The 22,742-nt window shown below is 43.5% G+C and overlaps 1 protein-coding gene across 1 annotated transcript in view; it reads left to right on the top strand.

Moving 5' to 3' along the window:
• The window catches only part of atp10d (ATPase phospholipid transporting 10D), a gene marked incomplete at both ends in the record, with an annotated part of 45,335 nt that extends 23,753 nt beyond the window's left edge, over positions 1 to 21,582 (top strand). Inside the window, 17 exons of the mRNA XM_084438916.1 lie at positions 296 to 548; positions 4,183 to 4,313; positions 4,848 to 4,884; positions 5,710 to 5,930; positions 6,147 to 6,323; positions 7,730 to 8,444; positions 9,274 to 9,380; positions 9,594 to 9,720; positions 12,473 to 12,657; positions 12,853 to 13,108; positions 13,368 to 13,444; positions 13,705 to 13,830; positions 13,958 to 14,158; positions 18,404 to 18,484; positions 18,728 to 18,832; positions 20,326 to 20,513; positions 21,396 to 21,582. Coding sequence (XP_084295042.1) covers positions 296 to 548; positions 4,183 to 4,313; positions 4,848 to 4,884; positions 5,710 to 5,930; positions 6,147 to 6,323; positions 7,730 to 8,444; positions 9,274 to 9,380; positions 9,594 to 9,720; positions 12,473 to 12,657; positions 12,853 to 13,108; positions 13,368 to 13,444; positions 13,705 to 13,830; positions 13,958 to 14,158; positions 18,404 to 18,484; positions 18,728 to 18,832; positions 20,326 to 20,513; positions 21,396 to 21,582 — 3,174 coding nt within the window. The remainder of the gene's footprint in view (positions 1 to 295; positions 549 to 4,182; positions 4,314 to 4,847; positions 4,885 to 5,709; positions 5,931 to 6,146; positions 6,324 to 7,729; positions 8,445 to 9,273; positions 9,381 to 9,593; positions 9,721 to 12,472; positions 12,658 to 12,852; positions 13,109 to 13,367; positions 13,445 to 13,704; positions 13,831 to 13,957; positions 14,159 to 18,403; positions 18,485 to 18,727; positions 18,833 to 20,325; positions 20,514 to 21,395) is intronic.
• Between the last annotated feature and the right edge of the window lie 1,160 nt (positions 21,583 to 22,742).

Below are 22,742 nucleotides of genomic sequence, written 5' to 3' on the forward strand. Positions count from 1 at the left end.
TTTTGGTGAGACTGCTTTAACTTGATCTTCATTTGCATCTTTGTATTTGGTTGTATTTTATTTTATTGTACTGATTTATGTTGTGTTGATCCTTGATTTAAAGTGTATTTGGTCTCTTGAAAAATGGTATACAAATGAAACGCTATATTATTTCTGCACTTTCTCTGTCAAAGGTATTCAGGCATAAAGCATTGTTTCTTATTGAAATAAGTGTCGAATAAGATGCTCTTTTAAAAAAAAAAAATTGCATACAATATACTGCTAAATAGAATGTGTCCCATTCTCTCATTGACAGGTGCTGATCCCCATCTCTTTATATGTGTCCATTGAGATTGTTAAATTGGGCCAGATTTTCTTCATCCAGAATGACATGGATTTCTACAATGAACACCTGGATTCCAGGATCCAGTGCCGGGCCCTGAACATCACAGAGGACCTGGGACAGATACAGTATGTGTTCTCTGACAAGACTGGAACACTGACTGAGAACAAGATGGTGTTCCGGCGTTGCACCATCTTTGGAGTGGAGTACCCCCATGAAGAAAATGGTGAGTCATTATGAAGGTATTTTTCCTTATACTGATCATTTCATTTTTTCCCCCAAACACTTAAATGAGTTTTGAATATTGACGGCAGAGTGGGTGAGAAATGTAAAATATAGCCGCAAGCAGCAATGATCGGGGTCCAAGCGTTTTGTGACGAGGTGTCAAAAATAGGATTTGGAGAAGGAACAGAAGACCAGTGAAGCAAAGATGCAGACGACTTGATTGAAATTAAGGAACTTGTCTAGCCCAAGAAATTGTAAACTAAAATATTTTTTTAAGTTGACACGTGAAAGTGTCCTTGAGCAAGACACTGTACCACAAATTAGTCCCAATGAGCATGTAGCGCCACATTATGTAATAATGTAATACATTTTCACATCATGTAATAATGCCGCATTTTGTAATAATCTGCTGCATTATGTAATAACATTCTTGAACGCAATATGTAATAAACTTTGACGCATTTTGTAATAAGTTGTTACTGTACATATTGCCATAATGCACGATTATTACATAATGCGGCGCTACAGAGCAGGCTGGCACCTTGCATGGATATGGCATGTCAACTTTTAAAGCACAAGAGGTCACAACAGATGGGCAGAAACAGGAGGTTGTGGCAACCTGGGGATTTGAACCGTTAACCGCCGAATCCCCCAAGAAGGTGAATTACCACTGCACCACCGGGAACACAGGCTTTTCACACAGCACAACTTGAGACAATTATATTACATGTGCAAGACTGGGTTATTTGTCTTTTTGAAATGAAAATAATTATATCAAGGAAAATGTTGGAGATACATTTTTTGACAAAAAATCCCATTATCCTGGTTGGTATTTATTGTGAAATATTTTGGTGAAATTTGTTTAAAAATTAGATGAAATATAAAATGTTGTGCATATTACAGCAAGATATTGAACATTGTACTCATCATTTGACCGATCTGAACGCCGTTTTAAACACTTGATATGTAGTATCCAAAGAATGTTGTTCTGGTTCGTGGTAGCATATGAATGAAGACTTTTGGAGATGTAGACGTTCACTGATTTAGCATATTTTTGAAAAAGATAGTGACAATGAATTAATTATTGATGAATTTTTTTTTTTTTTTTTTTTTTTTTTTTTTAAAGTTTGGAATGTGAAATGTCTAGAAATTTAGATTTGCTGTAAAAAGCCATGGCCACTTTATTCAGTCATTACCAAAGTTTATGCATCGACCTAAGTAATGACCCTAGATCGTGCAAACCAAATTTGGTACGAATCCATGTACTGTAGCAGATTATGAGATATAAACTAGACAACCCCAGTGACGGAATATCCCAAAACTGCATAGAGAAGCTCGGACCTAGCATCCGAACACGTGCACCAAGTTTGGTTACCAATGCTTTAGCCATTTTTGATTTATGGTAAAATGGTACATGGACTGCACTTATACGCTTTCATCCAAAGTGCTTTACAATGAAGGCCTCTCATTCACCCATTCATACATACACATTCACCAATGGCAGCAGCTGCCATGCAAGGTGCTAGCCTGATCATCGGGAGCAATTTTTGGTTCAGTGTCTTTTCCAAGGAGACTTCGACATGTGGACAGGAAGAGCGGGGATTCGAACCACCGACCCTATGATCATTGGACGACCCGCTCTAGCTCCTGGGCCACAGCCGCCCCATTTATGAGCATTTATGTAAAATTGAACTTAACAACACAGCTTTAAAAATGCATTATGTCAAAACGGATTGACATATCTAAATTTCTTTGAGAACGTTACATCAGTGGAGTCTGTACATGATCCTGCCAAATTTTGAGGACGATTGTCCCAAGTTTCCGACAAGTTCGCCGAAATAGGTTATTGAGAAAATGGAAGAAAAGTCCCAAAATGTTACATTTTTAGTGTGTTAGAGTGTCATTTTATGTGCCTGAGTATGGGGTGGGATGTGCAACCCACCTGCCAGTGCTCGCTTGGAGCATACAGTTTTTGCTGCACAAACACTTTTAGCTGAGAAAAATAAGAAAGAAAGGAAGGAAGAATGAGAACAAAATCAATAGGGATCTTGCCGCAGCAGCGGCTGCTTGGACCCCTAAAAATATGTGCTAGCCATGTTATTGCTGATAATTCATTTCAGTATATTCATTTATTTAAAGCTACATTGTGTAAGTGTTGTGCTATGAACTTGCAGTGAGGGGAAATTCTGTCTGCCAGTGTAAATTTTGTGTGCTTCACATTCATGGCGTGTGGATTTTCCTACACCCAAATAATGCCGCAGAGGAATGCCCCATGGTGCTGCTTGAATCTCAGCACACACACACACACACACACACATGCTTTGAACCAGGTGTGGCCACGCTGGGAGGAGGCACCTTCAGCTCCAAGCGCCATATTTCGAATCGTTGTGCATTTTAGAGGTGCTGATATTGTAGTTTTTGTTTTGTGTTGTAAATGTTTTGTGTTGTAAATGTCTTGCAGAGATATTAACGCCTATACACAAGTGAGTCAGATTGAACGTAACCAAAACCTTGATGGACGCAAACTTAGAAGTTCTCATTGGCATTTCTAATGCTTGCTTGTCTTATAGCGGTCTTCCAACATGTCTGCACATACAGTACTTTGTGTCGTCACATGATCAGCCTCTATAATTAATGCACTTTCACCATATTATGACACGATATGTGGCATGTTAAAGGAGAATGCTCGTTTTTGACAACCTGGACCTTATTTACGGCATATTATAAGATGTTTGACTCACCGAGATAACTTTGGTGAAATTCGGAGGCCTGTAGAAGAAATGTAAAATCCAGCGCGAGCTGGAGCAACGCTTGCGCGCTGTGCGCATGCGTGCTGGAGCAAGTGGGGAAGCTACTGTATTTCGTTTCTAAAGACGTTTCTAAAGATCATATTACAGAGGCATGTGAAAAACCACAACAAGCCCTCGCTCTGTAAGCACAACTAGCGATTCATAAAGACAGATTGATGAAAACAACCGTTTCGCGGCAGAAAATAGATTTTTTAGAAGCTGCATTCTCAGTGCCCCGTCCGCCGCCATTACATGGACATACTTGGCTCGCGCTGGATTTTAAATTTCTTCTACAGGCCTCCAAATTACACCAAAGTTATCTCGGTGAGTGAAACGTCTTATAATATGCCATAAATAAGGTCCAGGTTGTCAAAAATGAGCATTGTCCTTTAAGGACTAGCCAACCCTGAGTATTTTTTGACACAGGGTTAAAAGGCCAGTCCTCAATATTGTAGAGACAAAGGGTGATGGTTTGGCGTCTCTTAGACGTCTCAGTAAGTGATATTTTATGTTTGAGAACATTCTCATATGTTAGCTAGAAGCCTTCTCACACTATGTGTCCTTGTATTGCCGATGTGTGATGCTCGAGAGAGGGGTCAAGATAACCTGGTGGTATGGGAATCTTATGATCACAAGACGAGGGGGGCGAAAAGGGTACTTGAGATGGTGATGAGTGTCTCTTTGTTGTGAGTGTCTCCTCTGTGACAGCTACCTGCTGTGAGAGAGCTGAGCTGTAACTTTACTTTTGCTTGATTATGCAATAAACCTCTATTAGACACTTATAGAGCTGCGCCTGCAGATAAGCACTGGCAAGACTGTCGGCGGCATTCCATCTAAACAACACAGAAGCAAAAAGGGAACTGGACGTGTTTGTTGATAATAAGCGCCTGGATTTCCAGCAAGCCCCAGAGTACCTCGGCGTACGCCTGGACAGGACACTGACCTTCAAACAACACCTAGAAGAAGTGAGGGCCAAGGTGACATCAAGAGTCTCACATCCCACTGATGTCAGGACAGCAGAGTCGCTGCCCATCTTTCGTTGCAGGCTCAAAACTCATCTCTTCAAGAAGTACTACAACAATCCTCCCACCTAAGCACTTATTATATTATATTGCACTGTACTTTAGATTGTGATTCTTGCACTTTGCCTTCAGCACTAGATTATGCTCTTAGTCACTTGTTTTAGAAAGAAGATGCACTTGTGAGTTCTGGCAAGTAGTAGTACATTGGCTCTTCCTACGTTAAATGCAATTATTGTTAGTCGCTTTGGATAAAAGCGTCTGCTAAATGACTGTAATGTAATGTAATGTAATCCGAAGCCTAGCTGGTACAACCTGGGGAACGTCCGCCAGGACCCTACAAATCTCCACTTAAGCCCTGGTCTTCTCGGCAGCTGAATACTGTGCCCCAGCTGGTGTAGAAGCCCACATGTCAAAAAGGTGCTGCAATTAACAATGCTCTCAGGACCATAACTGGCTACCTTAAGCCCACCCCTGTGCCCTTCCTGCCAGTCCTTGCGGGATTTGCCCTGGCTGGCCTTCGACGAGAGTCTGCTACCCTAGCTCTGGCAAGGAAAGCCCAGAAACATGACTGGCATATCCTGCACAATACTAAAACTAAAGCAGTGGCCCCAAGCATACTTAAGTCCCGCCACCCTTACAACATGGCGGCTGAAGAGATGCTCTGCTACATCCCTGAGGACCAGTCAACAAATGCTTGGCTGGCAGCATCTTGGAAGCAGAAGTGGGAGTCAGCCGGGCCCACACATATCCATCACTACATCTGAGACCCGGGAGAAGGCATTCAAGGAGTAGAAGTACCTCATCGGCAATGGACCCTGCTGAACCGCCTACGTACGGGGGTCGGCTGCTTCAAATCATCCATGAAGAAGTGGGGCCTGGCAAACAGCGCAGCATGCGAATGTGGGGAGCCCGAGCAGACTGCCGACTACATAATTACTACCTGTTCCCTGTACAGACCACCTTCGGAGGCCAGCCTCTTTCAAGTGGGACCAGAGACGAGGGCATGGCTACACAGCACTGAGTTGGACATCTGAACGTGATACACAAGAAAATAATCTATTAGACAAAGGAGCGCTTCATCCCGTGTTGGATCTTCATTCATCAAGAGATCTTCAGTGTGTTTGATTGGTTGAAGCAGAGTTCATTTTATTGTTGGTACAAACACAACGCAGAGCCAGCGAACAGTCAATTATCAGAGTCAATACAAAAACACCAAAAGCCAAAACAACTCAACAGGGGGGACAAATATTGTGCATGCACTCTGTCTGTTGTAGTCGAATGATTCTCTTCTTTCTCTCTCTCTCTCTCTCTCTCTCTCTCTCTCTCTCTCCCTACTGTATGTCTCTGGCAGCAAGGAGGCTGGATGTGTATGAGCCAGAGGAGGGCGAGGTGGGGTGCCACACGCTCACACTCAAGTCGCGCTGTAGCGCCAAGTCCCTGAGCTGCCGTTCCCTCAGCTGCAACCGCAGTTCCGTCTCGCTGCACACACTCACGGACCATGCTGGGGGGGAGAGGCCAGATGAGCCACCCAGCCCTCAACTGCATCGCCACAGTGCCTTCAGTAGCCGTATGGTCAGTTCCACACACACACACAGCTTTATTGTTGCAGAGGAATTATGTTTTTTCTTTTTGTCTAGACTGTAAACAGTGATTATTGATCAATAAGTGCTGTTAATGTTACATTTAACTGTACCACTGCCCGGCCATATTTTTCTTATACACTTTCAAGTAAACAACATTAAGACTGTAAACAACATTAAGACTGTCTTACTCTTTGGGACGACTCAGGCAAAGGATGTGGTACCGGACCCTTCGCTGGTTCAAAAGCTGGACAGCCTGTCCTCCCCACTGCTGAGAGAGAGCTCTTCCCCCAGTATGGAGCTCACCTACATTGTGGACTTCTTCCTGGCTCTGGCTATCTGCAACACGGTGGTGGTGTCCTCTCCTAGTCAGCCCCGCCATGTGGTGTGTACTGTAGCTAGCTACATGTTTAGACCAGGGGGTTGTTCCACAAAGCAGGATTACTGAGTTTGCCAGCTAACTTTTAGATTTCTGTAAGCTAAACGTGTTGCCTGGAAGTCTTTGAATGTGCACATTATCTCATATTTTTTGTCACATTTTATTACCTCAGCCCCAGTGACAGTACAGGGTGAGAGGTTATGTTTTCAGTGGCATTTTTGTTTGTTTGTTAGCAGGATTACGCAAAAACTACCACACTGATTTTCACGGAACTCCATGGAAGGGTGTAGCATGGGCCAACTTAGACCCCATTAAATTTTGAATCCAACTCACGGGGTGGGTCCACGAGCTGCCCGAACATGGTCGGCCATTCACCTTCATTCATTTTTTAGACCAGGTTTACACTAAAACTACCAGACTGATTTTCATGAAACTCAGTGAAGGGATGTAGCATGGGTCAACTAACAAATAAATTCTGTAGCAGATCCGAATCACGGGGAAGGTCCATGAGCCACACCAAACTTGGCTGGGCCGGCCATTATATTTTGCCGCACACAGAGCCACGAAATGCATTCATGGGCGGAGGTCTGTGTTTGTTAATGCACTTCACATTTTAAAGTTCTTCAAGTACATAGAGTAAGAATGTCAACATTCTCTGGAGAGCGGGCTGCGCCTTGAGCTGAGACAATCAGTCTCAATCATCAATCATCCTGTCATGGAGAACACTCTCACTAACAGCATTAGTTAGTATGAAATCACAGCTCATTTAAAATAATAGTATGTCCTTAGTTTAGATTAACCAAATCGGTGTTTTATGTGTGGCATTGGGTTCATAAGTAACTATTTATGCAAAAAATAATACAAATGACAGATAAGGTTGTGTGTAGATGTGAAAAATCACATTGCAGCACTCATAGATGCAATAGACTATTAGCCATAGAGATTACAGCCCAGAGTCTAGCTCTCACATGTAATCTAGCCTACAACTGGAAGCGGGAAGAAAAGCTGAACTAATGTCAAAATCAAACACTCATTATTTTCAACTTCGATTCAGAATCTTTACCCCCCTAATACTAACTAACGTAGTGTTCTTATGTAATGAGTAATTAACTTTCATTCCAGCCACAAAAGTACAAAACACTTTGCTGGCTATCCCATTGATCCTGATTTGTGGAATGCCCTCAACAATACCTTGTAATTTGACATTGAGTGCATCATAAATGCAAACACTTCATAATAACATGTCATCCTCTAGTTAGAGAAATGCAATTCTTAGGCTGTGGCGTACCACCATTTTGTGGTGCCCTAACACAAGATCATTAATTGATTTTGAAATAATTGTTGAATTCAATGCTATGTTGAATCCTGGACAATACTCAAGTCTCAATGATGCCCTGGACTTGAATTCACAGGTTCAGGTGCCAGAAGTGTCCCACACCCCTCTCAAATCCCTGGAGGACATCAAACTCATGTTCCAGCGCTTCGGCATCCCCCGTTTCTCCACCCTCTCCCCTTCACAGGCCAGTGAGAGCCCCCATAGCTTCACGCGTAAGCTCTTCGCCCGAGCCAAGGCTGGCTCCTTCACCCCTTCCACCACCGCCAGAGAGAGGACTGACCCAGATCATGAGCCCGACCTTGATGCCTCCGTACTTAGACACTTTCCAGGATCAGACAGGCCTCCTGAAGAGGAAGAGGAGATAGAGGAATGGAAGGCAGAGCACAGGGAAGCTGAGGGAGACGAGGGGTCAACGATCTGCAAGGACAGACTGGTAAACCCAAGAGAGCCGTGCGACAGTCTGAAGGACTCGGCCACAGGTCAAAATGAGCTCGGAGAGCCCCCGGCTGATGACGACTCTCTGGTATACGAGGCGGAGAGTCCAGACGAGGCTGCGCTGGTCCATGCAGCCAAGGCCTACCGCTGCACCCTGCTGGGCCGCTCCCCGGAGCGCCTGCTGGTGGAACTGCCAGGGATTGGAAGCCTGGATGTGCGCCTGCTCCACATCCTGCCCTTCGACTCCGCCCGCAAGAGGATGTCTGTGGTAGTCCGCCATCCGCTCACAGGTCAGGTGGTGGTATACACCAAAGGAGCCGACTCTGTCATCATAGACCTGGCTGAGTCACCCAAAGGTAACATATAGCCCCATTCCCACAGTGGGCCAAAACCTTTCTGTACAGTGCTTGATATAGCTTGTTGCCATTTCCACAGTCACTCCCAGGCCTGATCATATTATGTCAGACTATTTCAGTGTTCAAACATAAGTTGGTAACACATGGTCATCATCATACCGAATGGGGCTAAAAGCAGGTTTATTATTACTATACTATTACCACAATCCCCCTCCTCTCTGTGTCCAATGCTGTGGTTACCTTCATTTTAAAGTACTGTAATTTGAAGGAGACTGAGTTCAAGTGAGTAGAAATGGTAGAAAATGGAGACTAATTACTGGATATAGTAAAACAAGCAATTGGTCTTAAGTAAAGCACATTACTGAAAATCATTAAAGTGCATAATAGATATTTGAAGATGTATCAATTACAATGGTTGTGATGGTTGTTTATTTTTAACACAAAAGTTATGGTCATTGTCACGGTTGCATGGTTAAAGTTTTTTTTATGTTCACCATGGAAATTATAAAATGGAAAATTATTGAAGTCATATATAAGAATGTGACACCTATATATATATATATATATATATATATATATATATATATATATATAAGCTGTATTATCATTATATGAATACTTAAGACTTCAGCAGAATAACAGGCGTGGTTAATGAGTTAACATTTTTCGAGGAATGATGAGAATGTCTTGGGTCTCACTTTAACCGTAGTAGTAGTAGTAGTAGTAGTAGTAGTAGTAGTAGTAAAACCTATCTGTAATCTACCTTTCAATTATTCCTTATCTCTCTCTCTCTCTCTCTCTCTCTCTCTCTCTTTATTATCCTCTTCAGATGCTGAGCAGACAGATGGCAGAGAGTGCCATATCAGAGAACAAACTCAGAAACACTTGGACAACTATGCCAGAGAAGGCCTTCGTACCCTCTGCATTGCTAAAAGGGTAACATGCCAGTATTATGCCATTTAAAGACAATGTAATTGCTTAATTTAGATATATCTGGCAACACAAGTAAAAATGCTAAATCTGCATAAATGATGATTATGTCAGAAACATAGTTTAGAGCATTTATATGATACAAATCTGTTAAGGATTTGTGAGAACAAATAGAGACTAAAATTTGTGAATTGATTGCCTTGTGCATTTCATCATCAGGTGCTGGAGGAAGAGGAGTATGAAGTTTGGTTGAAGCGTCACAGCTTTGCAGAGACCAGCATAGAGAATAGAGAGGAGCTGCTGCTAGAGTCTGCCCAGAGATTGGAGTGCAACCTCACACTATTGGGTAAATATACTACACCATCTCCAATTATACATATCTTTGTAGTTACTTACTGATTATTTCCTGCTAAAAATGGTCATATCCTGTTTATCAAATATTGGTCTTTAGGGAGGACACTGCTCTAATGAATTTTTGTAGATAATCGAAGAATCAGTTTGTTTCTTTTCCTTTTCTGTTGTTGTCAAAAAATAGATAAGCAAAGCTTCTGTCCCAGGTCTGCCAGCAGCTTCCAGTCCCATGCTGCTCCCAATTGGCCCATCTGTGTCTTTGGAGCATAGGCATTGGGTAGCTGCGCACCTTCACGGACAAACTGACATGTATCCACCCGATGGAATGACGTGAGAGGCAGGGCATTGATGGTTGCCCGTCTGCTCTCTAGCGTAGCTGCTAGACACTTCAGTACCTGTTATGCCTCCAGGTGTACCGGCCTTGTGTGAGGCTCGTCTTGCGAGCTTGTGAGCATTAAAACAGTTGTTCAGAACCGCAAGCAATATAATTTCTCTGATTGACTTTCATGGCTCTGCGCGCACGTGCGCATTTTTGGTATTGCTGCATTCGTTAGGTCGAGAGCTTTATGCCAGTCCAAACCACGTTTCTCTGTGACCTCGAGATATTGTATGGCCATTTCAATTACCCCTATTGACAATGAATGAATGAATGAATGAATCCCCAAGATCAAAAAATGAAAGGAGGTGAATGGCTAGCCATGTTTGGGCGGCTCGTGGACCCGCCCTGTGACTCAGATCCACTCCAAAATTGAATGTGTTCTAAATTGGGCCATACTACACATCTCTACCGAGTTTCATGAAAGGCAAATTTATTTGTCATTTTATTTTTTGCATAATCATACTCCAAAAAATGAATGGAGGTGAATGGCCGGCTCAAAACCAATGCGGGCACGAAATCAGAAAGTGAAGTGACGCGGTGGCGATATATTCACTCATGAGGAGCGAAGTCTTGGCGCTTAGATTTAGCATAAAATAGCCTGGGTGTCTAGAGGAAGTTAAACCATAGTGAAACACCCATAAGCAAATCAATCGCGGGGGGCACACGAAAGACATGCAATGACAAAATGCTTAGTGGACATGCAACCTTAGACGAAGGGGGAATGTGAGTTCAATTTCAAGGTGAAGACGCCTCCCCCCTTGGTTCTCCTGACTCGGGGAAAGAGTTTATAGTGTGTAAATGGTTGTGTGGGTGTGCATGTGTTATAGTGTGCAAGGTAAGTTATATGTGTGTGCAGAGCTGGCCCTGACCTCCCTGGGGCCCTAAGCAAAGTTCTGCTAAAGGGCCCTCCTACCTGACCCGTGAGACATGTAAACCTTTTTCTATTGACACCCCAGTGCTACAATCGAGTCCCCCCCCCCCCCGCGAACTGCTTGTAGCTGATGCTGGCTGTACACCTCTGGTTGTGCTAGTGCTAGTACTGGTTTAGGCTGCCTGTACTTCACCTAGGTCTGTGTTAGTAGTTCCCGAAGCTGGCTGTACTGAGCCTGTGGTATCTGTTGAAGCTGGCTGTACTGGGCCTGTGGTAGTACTGGCTGAGGCTGGATGTGGATCAACTGAGCTTGTACTAGTTGATGATCCAGCATCTCCTTTAGTTTTACTAACAAACTTCAGCATAGCACCTGTAAATTATAGATAACAATGCTATTATTAATTTCATCAGCTGCAATATGGATAGGCCTATCCCTAGTGAAAAACTATTACACAAGTACACTTAATAAATGTACTTCAATGTAGCTAGCTAGCTAACATTATCTAGCTAACTCATTTGGCCACACAGCGTAAATATTCGTGGAACAGATCGGGTAACGTTAGCTATTACCGCAACACATTTCCGAACTGCAGTTTATAAACAGCTTTGCACATTGTGACATTTCTCAAACCGTACATAATACATTTCACTCTCACATTTATCAGGCACAAAGTCACAGAACACAGCCCTGGAGTCAATGGCTGACAAGCAAAAGACACACGCAGACCAAGAGATGCGCTGCTGAGCCCAAGTGCTGGTTAGCAAGACAGACAGACTAGGATGCGCTGAAAGCTAACAAGCAACTTAACGTTAACTTTATTTGCTGACATCAAATTTGGAGTGGAGATAACACAAGTTTACCTGATTGCTGTTCCCGCAATTCAGTCTCATGCTTTTTTTTCTCTTTTCATTGCCTGAAATGTTGCTCCGCTTCACCTTCTTCTCTATGCTGTAAGTGATTGACACCTGCTTTGGCACGAGAGGAGGGGAAGGCAGGGCCTTACGTAATTTGCGGGGCCCTACGCAACTTGCGTAGTGAGTGTATAGGGAGGGCCGGTTCTGTGTGTGTGTATGAATAGTTTGTGAAATAAGGCTGTTTTTATGTTTGTATGTTATATATTACATATTACATTGTGTCACAGATGCATCTTGAGAGAGGGGACAGTCAAAGACAGTGTGTTGGGGGCAGATGTTACAGAGTTGGGGATGATGTGGAGCAGTGCAGTCCAGGGAAAAGGAAAACATTGGGAATTCAGGGCAAGCTGGATTGAGATGAGCTATCCACCATCCATGGGTCAGATACCGGGCCTACAATGTGAAGATGGTTATACAGTACATAAATCTCTGTCCATTGTGTTGCATATTCATTAGAGTGGCGTGACTTCAGATAACCATGTATTTGACGTCCCACAAAATGTGAAAAAGATGGAAATAAATGAAAAATGTTCAACTTCATAGCTGCATAACTGAGTGTTTCTTTCTACCTTCTATCTCAAGGTGCAACAGGGATTGTGGACAGACTCCAGGAGGAGGTCCCGGAGACCATTGAGGCACTACAGAGGGCAGGGGTAAAGGTATGGGTCCTCACAGGGGACAAACAAGAGACTGCCATAAATATTGCCTGCGCCTGCAAACTTCTACGGCCCACCGACAAACTGCTGACTGCCAACTGTGGAAGCAAAGTGAGTTTTAGTGTTAGGTATATGGTTATGGAAATATTCCAGGTTCTTCCAACTCAGATACTTATTCTATGGCTAGGATGTGTTTTTTACTAAACCAAACAAGAGACACTTCCTCTGAACATTGATTAATTTGAGTAATACATCTCCCACTAAATATTTGCTTGAATTAACCCCTGCCATTGTGTGTTCCCCCAGGAGGCATGCAAGGTCTTGTTCCAGGAGCTGAGTGCTGACTTGGGCCGCTGCGAGGCCCGATCAGACTTGGCTGGCTTCATGTTGGTGATCGACGGGCGCACTTTGGATTTGGCCCTGCAGGATGATCTTAAAGTGGAATTCCTGGAGCTCTGCCGGCGCTGCAAGGCCGTCATCTGCTGCCGCTCCACCCCTCTGCAGAAGAGCCAGGTGGTACAGCTGGTGCGGGACCAGCTTGGGGTCATGACCCTAGCCATAGGTGAATGAAAGGGGGGCTGTGCCTATCATAGAACTGAGCAAGCATTGTTTGCCTATTAAGAGATTTTGGCCTTAATTTTGGCAATATGCATTGTCTCATCTGACTGGGTCTTTCACAGTAGTTGTTGTCTTGCTAATTTAATCTAACAGACCACGTTAGGATAGCTTGCATGCTTCCTGGCATTGGAACTTTCTCACTCATGGGATATTGGGACACAGTGTCAGTTTGAGAAACTCAAATGGATTCCTTGCTTAACCAGGTGATGGAGCCAATGATGTCAGCATGATCCAGGTGGCAGATGTTGGCATCGGGATATCTGGCGAGGAGGGCATGCAGGTACAGTCCTTCTTCAGGATCAATGAGTGAACCTAATTATTCAAAACTGTTTCAAAACATTATTTTTGTGACAAAAAAGAAAGGTGGTGCAGTTGTGCAGTTGATTACGGAACACCCAAACAACCCATCCACAAGTGTATCCGTCTTAACTTGAATATCACAGAATGTCAACTCTTTTGAAAGTGAGCCAACTAATTGCTTATTGGAACACCCCTGCTCTCTCTCTCTCTGCCTCTTTCTCTCACTCTCTCTTTATTCAGGCTGTTATGTCCAGTGACTTTGCCATCTCCAGGTTTAAGCACCTGCATAAGCTGCTGCTGGTTCATGGCCACTGGTGCTACACACGCCTGGCCAACATGATCCTTTACTTCTTCTATAAGAATGTGGTAAGAATTTCCCTCACATCTGTGTGAAGGAAAGTGGTCTCTCTCTCTTAAGAGACATATTGTCAAGACCTGCAGTATGTCTGACTTGTTCCCTTTCTCCCCCATCTATCCATCCATCATTGTCTAGATGTATGTCAACCTGCTGTTCTGGTACCAATTCTTCTGTGGTTTTTCTGGGAGCGTCATGACCAACTCTTGGGTGCTCATCTTCTTCAACCTCCTCTTCACCTCCGCCCCTCCCCTAATTTATGGCATCCTGGACAAAGATGTGTCTGCAGGCACCCTCATGAAGTTACCGGAACTCTACAAGTTTGGTCAGAAGTCCAAGGTGTGTATGAAGCCCTTTTTACACTGAGGTGTTTTGTGTGGAAAAGGTTGGCGACAAAAAATGAATGTGAACTGAATTTCTCTCGCTGAACCCTTACAAAAAGATACATAAACGAACCTGCTATCTTCCTGAGTCATGTGTGCGGCCCCTAACCTTGACCTGAGATGTAGGAATCGGCAGGGGCGCGGGAAGGCAGTTTGAGAAGGGGTGCTGAGGTGCTGTCTATAATCTAGGCTGGTGTTTGTTATGAAAATGTCCCTGCCTCTGTCTGTCGCTCACTCACACACACTCACACATGCACATGCATGACGGACCCCAGTGCACAGTATAATTTTATACAACGGTTAGTTCTGGTTCTTGATTCTGATTGGCTGGAAGCCGTGTTAAAATACTTTGTAACACACACCTGGGACCGCATATCATTCCATTTTCAGTATTAATGCGCCTCCCATTTGATCCAATGCATTGTAGTTGTTGTTGTTGCTTGGCAACCCTTTTGTTAGGGGAACTATTTTGCTCGGCGGAATTGAGGGAATGATGCTTCGTTTTGAATAAATGTTAATATTTTACATTGCCGTGTGTTTATTTTACACTAATAGCTGTAGTAACCGTTGTATAAAAGCAATAAACCACGAGAGGCCGTGTGTTATAGTGATTTTATAACTTTGCTTCGCATCGTGCCTAGCTGTTATAAAATCACTATAACACACAGCCTCTCGTGGTTTATTGCTTAAAAAAAGCGTGCACGCACACTACAAATACGTGATGTGAAATATTTTAATAATATAATGTGTAGGAATTTACAGTCGAATGAGCGGTAAAGGGGAGGAAAGCTACATCAGAGCCAACACGTGCAGGCTAATGTAAAACAGCTAGACGGTCACACTACACATTCAGAACTAACGTTAATGTGGTAGCGCTATGCATGCAGTAATGTAAACAGCTAGACAGTCAATCAAATGACACGCACACGAACCATACAGTACATCATTTGACACACCAAAAAGTTTTAATAGGCCTGATAGGTTAGGCACATAAACAGCTTATTTTCACAGCATCGCTAGCCTAAAACATGCCATTAACAGAATATCCAATAGAACACATCAACTGGTGCTTACTTGAAAACTCGCTAGCCACGCTCCTAGCCTGGTTGTCGTCGGGCACAGTAGAAGAAGGTCCTGGTTGTTTTAGCATTTTTGGCATTGAAACATCTGAGATGCATTTTTGCACCATGTTGTAGGTTACTTCGTCTGTTAGCCAACTCTTGCTGCGCGTTTGCAATCAAATTTGTGACAACTTCCGTAGTGACGCCGTTGTGAGCACGTAGCTTGACTGCCATGCCTGTGGTCACTAAAAACTAACAAACAAATTTTTTCAACATCTGTATTCCTCCCCGAAGCAAAATTATTTCTCTTTTTATTTTTATTGCACTCAGGAGGGGTGCTCCTCTGCAGCTCCTCCTGTCTGCAGCTAGGGGGTGCTGCAGCACCCTCAGCATCCCACTTCCAGCGCCCCTGGGAATTGGTGTAGAAAAACAAAACAAACTGGCACACAGCAGTCCTCACCCCAAGTCCCATCACTCACCCTCTTCTCTGGGCTGGTCCAGCTCTATTTTTGGCCTGTTGGCCGGAGGAGCGCAGGTTGTTTAGCATTCATCTGGTGGGGGATTAAGGTCCGCCAATGCTGTCTTTCATCGTTTTCGTTTCATACTTTTTTTTCTTTAGCTTTCTTTACAAGTCAATGAGCTTGTAGATAATTTCAATTCTAAAAGTACAAATATTATTGATGCCATTGCGCCCACTAAGGTGAAGGTGGTCCCTGGTAAGAAATGATACGCTGGTCAGAATAGAAAAAAGAGTGTTGAAAAGGTGAACGCAGGTGGCGCCCTGAGATTGGAAGGTTTGGGGTTCGCTCCCCGGAGGAGTCATACCAAAAACTATAAAAAATGGCACCCAATGCCTCCCTGCTTGGCACTCAGCATCAAGCACTAGCGTCATGTCCAGGAGGTGTGCTTGTACGTCAAGCTGCCTCACGCTAAGGAATCAGGAGATAGGCTCCTGTCCTATGGGCCACTAGGCTCGAGAACCATTGGTTCTCAAGGCTACTTACTTGTAGCCGTTGCATTGGGCATCTAATCCAGTGATCCACGCCAAACCTGCTGCCATACTAGTTCACCTCTCTCACCTCTGCAGTGACGCTCATATAGCCACCTCAGGGGACCGCCTCTGCTGTGTCATCATGCACACAGACAGTGCCACACAAAATGAAAAGAAAACAAGTGTATGAGTGTGTGTATATTTAGTTTTGTGGGGGATGGATGCCTAACTAAACTCACAAATATACCCAATCCTAACACTGTTCAGAATGATTATTTTTGAACAAATACGGAAGATACATCTTGACAGTTTCGCAGTTGGTGTGGAACGATTCACAGAAGTAAATAGCAGGAAAAGTACTTGACATCAGTCCTAATGTTGGTTTTGTCCTTGGTGCAGTAGTCAGGTACAATAGTCATAAAGCTGCAAAAGAGGACTTGCACACAAAAAGATAACCAGACTCAAAGTCTTATCAAAAGGTTAGTAGATTTAGTAGGGATCAATAACAAATGCAAATGTTTGAGTCCACGCAGGGACTATCGTCAGTGCAATGCGAAGAGTGTGGTTGGCATTGTCCATATATAGCCTCGTCAGTTCAGAATCAGGCCTTGTTTACACGTAGCCGGGGATCTGGGAAAACTGTGATATTTATCTGCGTTTGTACCTGTCGTTTACACGTAAACGGAGGTTTTAACCCACTGAAAACGAATGTTTTAAAAACTCCGGCCAAAGTGGAGATTTAGGAAAACTCAGTTCTTTCGTTTGCATGTAAACAGAGGAAGACGAAGATTTACGTCATGTATTTGACAGAAAATGCATTGCGTCAGGTCTGCGACCTTTGTTTACAGTGTGTTTGCTCCTCTGACGTGCTCTAATAATCATGGATGTTAAAGCGATGTTCGTTTTATGTTAGTGCAAAGTCTGTTGGTGTGTTTGCATTTGCAAATACAACTGCTTTATTATGATAATGTGTCTTCGTGCTTCTTGTTATACTGCCGCCTACAGGCGTAGAGTGCCACCTACAGGCGTAGAGTGCTCTTGGTGGCGTATTTATGCGAGTGGCAGCATATTTATGCCGGTTCGTGTGCACAATTTTATTTTTTTAAACGGAGAGGGGGAAATATAAGTTTATGTAAATACCTGTGTATGTGTAAACGAAGCCTCAGTTTCCAAAGCTTGATTGGGCACACCTGTGGCCTCCTGCACTCAAGAGCATGTAACCAATTAGCAGTTTGCTATAGCAGAAATTGCTAAATGGAATGAAGTTTGCACAGATCCACACTAGTGCACATAGAAGCATCAACACCAGAGACCTTGTTTACACCTTGCATTAAAATGCGTCTCGTATAGAGATTGTATCTAGATAATGATTTAGCCTGATTACATTTACACCTAGCATTAATATGCGTTTCGATTATCTTCAACCTGATCCGTTTGAGATCCGATCGACTCTGTCCAGCTGACAATCGAACGTCACATCCTGTTTGTGCTTGAATATTTCCGTCTGACCAAATTGAGAGTAGACACTGTCTCGTCTGGACTCCAACCTTGACCAGTATCCATTTTAATGCCTTCTTGCTAGCTGCCATGGAAGCCTGCTCCTTGCTGGTCTGGAACCGGCGCGTGTCAACGGCTACACGTTGTTGATTTGTGGATTAAAAACGCATTTCCATTTACACTTATATTAAATGTGGTCGAAATGCGTCCCTGACCACCTCCGGAGGTGGTTTGGCCAATCGGATCGCAATCTGTCCTCAAAACGTTTTGGGCGCATTTACACCTATAATTTCATGTGGTTTAGCATGATCAGATTGCAATCTGATCACCAAAAACAAATTTTAATGCAAGATGTAAATGGGGTCAATGACATCAATATACACATATAAACAGCCATAGATATGCAATACACAAATTCAAGTATGTAGGCTGCATTCATACATCTAAAACAGCAAAGATTCACAGAGACATAACTTCATATTTATTTTATGCTATGCAAATAAACACCTCTACATTAAATCTATTTAATGTGGATGTTGAGGAGCACAACGGACCTGTTATCATCAAGTATCTTTAATTCTATAGGTTGGCATTCAAGTTAATGCACACATCTGGTTTTGACCATTTAAATATTTTGTATTATGTTCTGCAGGCATACCTCCCTATTACCTTCTGGCTCACAATGCTGGATGCCTTCTACCAAAGCCTTGTCTGCTTCTTTGTGCCTTACTTTGTGAGTATATAGTATTATATAGATTTGCATGTTTTTATAGTATTGTTAGGTTTTATGTGTAATGTCATGGGAACCTTGTTGTTACTCTTTGTGTTTTAGATCCTGCTATCCTTGGCATGTTACAGATGTAGGAGTTATATCATGTTTACAAAAAATATCCTGTTGCCATATTGTAATACGACCTACACAAAATGTTCATAAATTGTAACATCCAACCTGGTTTTGGACAATGTTTTTTGGCAGGCATATGCAGGGTCAGATGTTGGCATCCTCTCCTTTGGGTCTCCTATCAATGCCTCTGCCCTTCTCATCATCTTGCTGCATCAAGTAATTGAGAGCCACACACTGGTGAGACTCAAACACACTCAAATGACAAAAAATAACTTGATTGAATTGCATTAATTCCCTTGACTTTCCTATATAGCCACATGAGATATTTTTGTGTGTTGGCTGTAAGCCAAGGAGAGGGAATCCTTTTTGTCCGTGCGTCTTCCGTCTTGCGGTCTGTTGTTGACCTTCAATTCCATTGCTGCTACCACAAGAGGCAGTAGTCCCAAAACATCAAAACCAAAAGACTCCACTGACCCCGTAGTTTCTCTCCCTATCGGCGTGTGTGTACGGGGTGTGCAGGAGGGGGGTTGGGGGGCATTGGGAGTAATAACAATGTCGGAGAAGACCCTGTGCAAGACCCCACGGTACGCTACTGCATTATAGACAGACAGTCCTCATTACAATAGGAGTAGGACACTTCAAATCCTATAGTAATTAATTTTTGTATAGGATGTGATGCACCAGTGGCTCTACGCCTATGTGGTTTATTTTCAGTGATTAGACTGACTGTTGACTGGCACAGCTTTAGGTGGTGATGGAGAAATGAGTTTAATGTATTGATGCTTTTTTGTGCGTGACTTACAGTGCCAGCGCACCTAGTATAGCGTTCGTCCGGTCATCACTCCCTCCCTCCCTCCCCTCCGTTACTGCGGACAATGTTGGCCTGCATTTGGCACCACAAGAGGCAGTAGTCCCAGCACACCAAAATCAAGAAGGACACCAAAATCAACCCGCCGATCTACACTGCACAAGTAGAGTAGTGGTGAGAGCATTGGACTCCCACCCTGGAGACTGGGGTTGAAGACCCGGTGGGGATGACTTTATGGGACTATACCCCAAACCTCCACATGTTCATCCTTTCACTCCAACCTTTACCCCTTGCCTTATAAATCAGATCCTGTCCCAACCCCAACCCATATTCTAACCCCAACCCACACTAGGGACTGGAAGAAGGGCACCAAAACCCACCCGCCGATCTCCACTACACAAGTAGAGTAGTGGTGAGAGCATTGGACTCTCCGGGGGTTCCCAGTGGGGATGACTTTATGTTATCATCAGTGTAACTGCTTTAGCCACTGACCGCTACCATTAATGTTATGGAAGCTGCTGCTAGTTGTTGTGAGCCCATGAGCTAACTGGCTATCCCGCTCTTATTGTGCTGGATTAGCATTGGAAGCATTGGAACTGATGTGTCCAGGTGACAAGACCTATCTTTATTTATCAAACATTACCGTCCTACCAGTCCCGCACAGAAACAAGCCAGCCAACACACATAAGCCAGGCTTGACCTGGCCTGGTTACCAGAAGGGATGTTCATTCTAATACTGTACATTCTATGAAATCTTTGGATATACTTTTGATATATCTGTCAATATGAATTTACTATATACTGTACTGTACATGTAATGTGTTACGATAGGTGTCTCTGATTTCCCAGTATTTTAGATAATGTATTTAGTGTTTATTTTGCTTTCACAGACATGCTGTTTTGATATATGCTGTTTTCACAGACATGGCTCCATGGGTTGGTGCTGCTGGGGAGTGGTCTCTTCTACTTTGTCTTCTCGCTGGTCTTCAGTGCCTTGTGTGTGACATGCAGCCCCCCAACCAACCCCCTGGGAGTCGAGACTCTACAAATGTCCCAACCACTCTTCTATGCTGTGTGTGCTCTCACCACAATGCTTGCACTGCTACCACGGTATAAACACTCTACTCAAACCTTACGTTGACACCAGGACAGGGAAGGGGCATGGAGAGAGTAAAACAGCTCCCATTCAATTCCAATGTCAGCTGACAGTGTTAACACCGAACCGATAGTCCATTGGACACCCACTACTTTTAGTCGACTGTTAGGTTGGTGGTTGGTGTTTTGGGCTTTGTACTGCCTTTTCTCCTGATAAGTTGCTGTGATGTGGTGCTGAAAATTAGCATATAATTGAGCTGATCCTTTGAATTTGACCATACAACTCCCACAGTGCTGCTTGGCTTGTGTGTGTGTGTGTGTGTGTGTGTGTGAACGTGAACAATTTCTGTTGAATGTTGCAGTACATGAGCTGTCCAATATCTTAGGGGGCGATCACACCTAGGAAAAGACACTAGAAACGCGGACGCTTCAAAGACGCTTGAAGGCTTGAACCGCCTGGGCCAAATATGACGATGACGAAATGGCGCTTCTCGCGTCTGACGCTCAAAAGTTGAAAATATTATTCAGCGTCTACAAACGCGCGTCAAAACTGACGCACCTGCAAGAACCCGCGTCAAAAAAGACGCTTGAAAACGCCCGTCGAAAAAGACGCCGGAACGCTTTACAATGGCCTCTCATTCACCCATTCACACACACATTCACACACACATTCACACACCAATGGCGGCAGCTGCCATACAAGGTGCTAACCTGCTCATTGGGAACAATTTGGGGTTAGGTGTCTTGCTCAAGGACACTTCAACATGTGGACAGTCGGAGTTGGGATTCGAACCACTGACCCTTCGATCATTGAACGACCCGCTCTACCAACAGCTACAGCCGCCCCCAAATGTCAATGTAATGCGTGCTTCCTTTTCTTTCCCCTCCCTGCATTAGAGTCCTGTTCCACGCCTTGTACAATACCATCTCTCCCTCCAATACATTGAAGGCGGCGCAGATGGACAAACTGAACCCAGACGACTACTGGAGGAGGATGCAATGCTGGAACCAGACCCACACCAAAACTATGAGTCTCCCTGTTTGTGTGGATGAGCCAGACCTCAGGAACTCCCATGTACTGTAGACATCATGTCCGTCTCTGTTGTCTCCTGACCTTACAAAGGCTTTGGTGGATACAAACTCTCACAAACTGAATTGAGCTGGCAAACCCTAACCCTTAACTAGGAATGTGATATCACCTTGCTTTTAGCCAGGGAAAATGGAAGAGAGGATCTGTTGTATGCGGGAGATATAGAGTTACAGCTAGACACAGGTCCTTGTGTTAGAGTGAAGACATCAGCAAACTGTGTTTCAGAAGTGAAATAGACTTTGATACTGTATATCCACTTTCCATCCATCTCAAAGATGAGAAGGTCCCCCTCGTTGTGCACTACCCCTGATTCTGTCCACTTCAGAGTGCACTAAGTTTACTGATATGGAGGATTAGGAGAAGTTACCAAAGCCATGTACTCCTTGAGCCTCTTTCAATATGGCTGTCACTGCCCCTGCTCCACACACGTGTGAAGGCAGTCGGTTAAGATCAAAGCTGAGGTTATTTATACTGAAAGTACAGTATCAGTTCAGGCAATAGATGGACATGGATTTTGGATTAAAAAGGATTTGGTCATATTTGATTGTTTTAGCTATTTTAATTAGATTGCATTTAGTGTGCCTGGATTGACTGGAATCAAATTGGGGCAAACTCCAACGTTATTCCTGAACAACAATTCTCTGGTACAGTATGTGACATCGGTTTTCATGAATGTGCCTTCAGGCATTTTCAATGGTTGCATTCTTCATTTGATTTTAAAGTTTTTTTTCCTAAAACTGTCTTTGTTTGGCAGGAGCAACATGTTTGTGTTTTTGGGAATATGTTTACAATCCCTGAAAGTAAAACTATATACAGTAATAGATGTGGAATTCTGTTATCCATTCCCATTTTTCATTAAATCAATTCAGTTTATTCCGAAATATGAATTCCATAATTTAAGACAATATTCCAATTACTCTTCCACAATATTGGCGAGAAGCTTTTTGCTATGCAATTTTGCATGAAAGTAACTTCCTGAAGTGCCTGATTTTAAATTTAGTTCAACTCTAGACTTGTACCCCCTTTATGCCTTGCACTTTTATACACCTATAGCAAACCATAGATGTCATTGGATTGGGCAGGTGAAAGCTCTTTGATTCTTATGTTTATTTTGGATTAAGCAATGAATTCATAATGAATAGAGTTTAGTCTAG

Source organism: Borostomias antarcticus (assembly GCF_949987555.1).
Source record: "Borostomias antarcticus genome assembly, chromosome: 5".
Taxonomy (NCBI): domain Eukaryota; kingdom Metazoa; phylum Chordata; class Actinopteri; order Stomiiformes; family Stomiidae; genus Borostomias; species Borostomias antarcticus.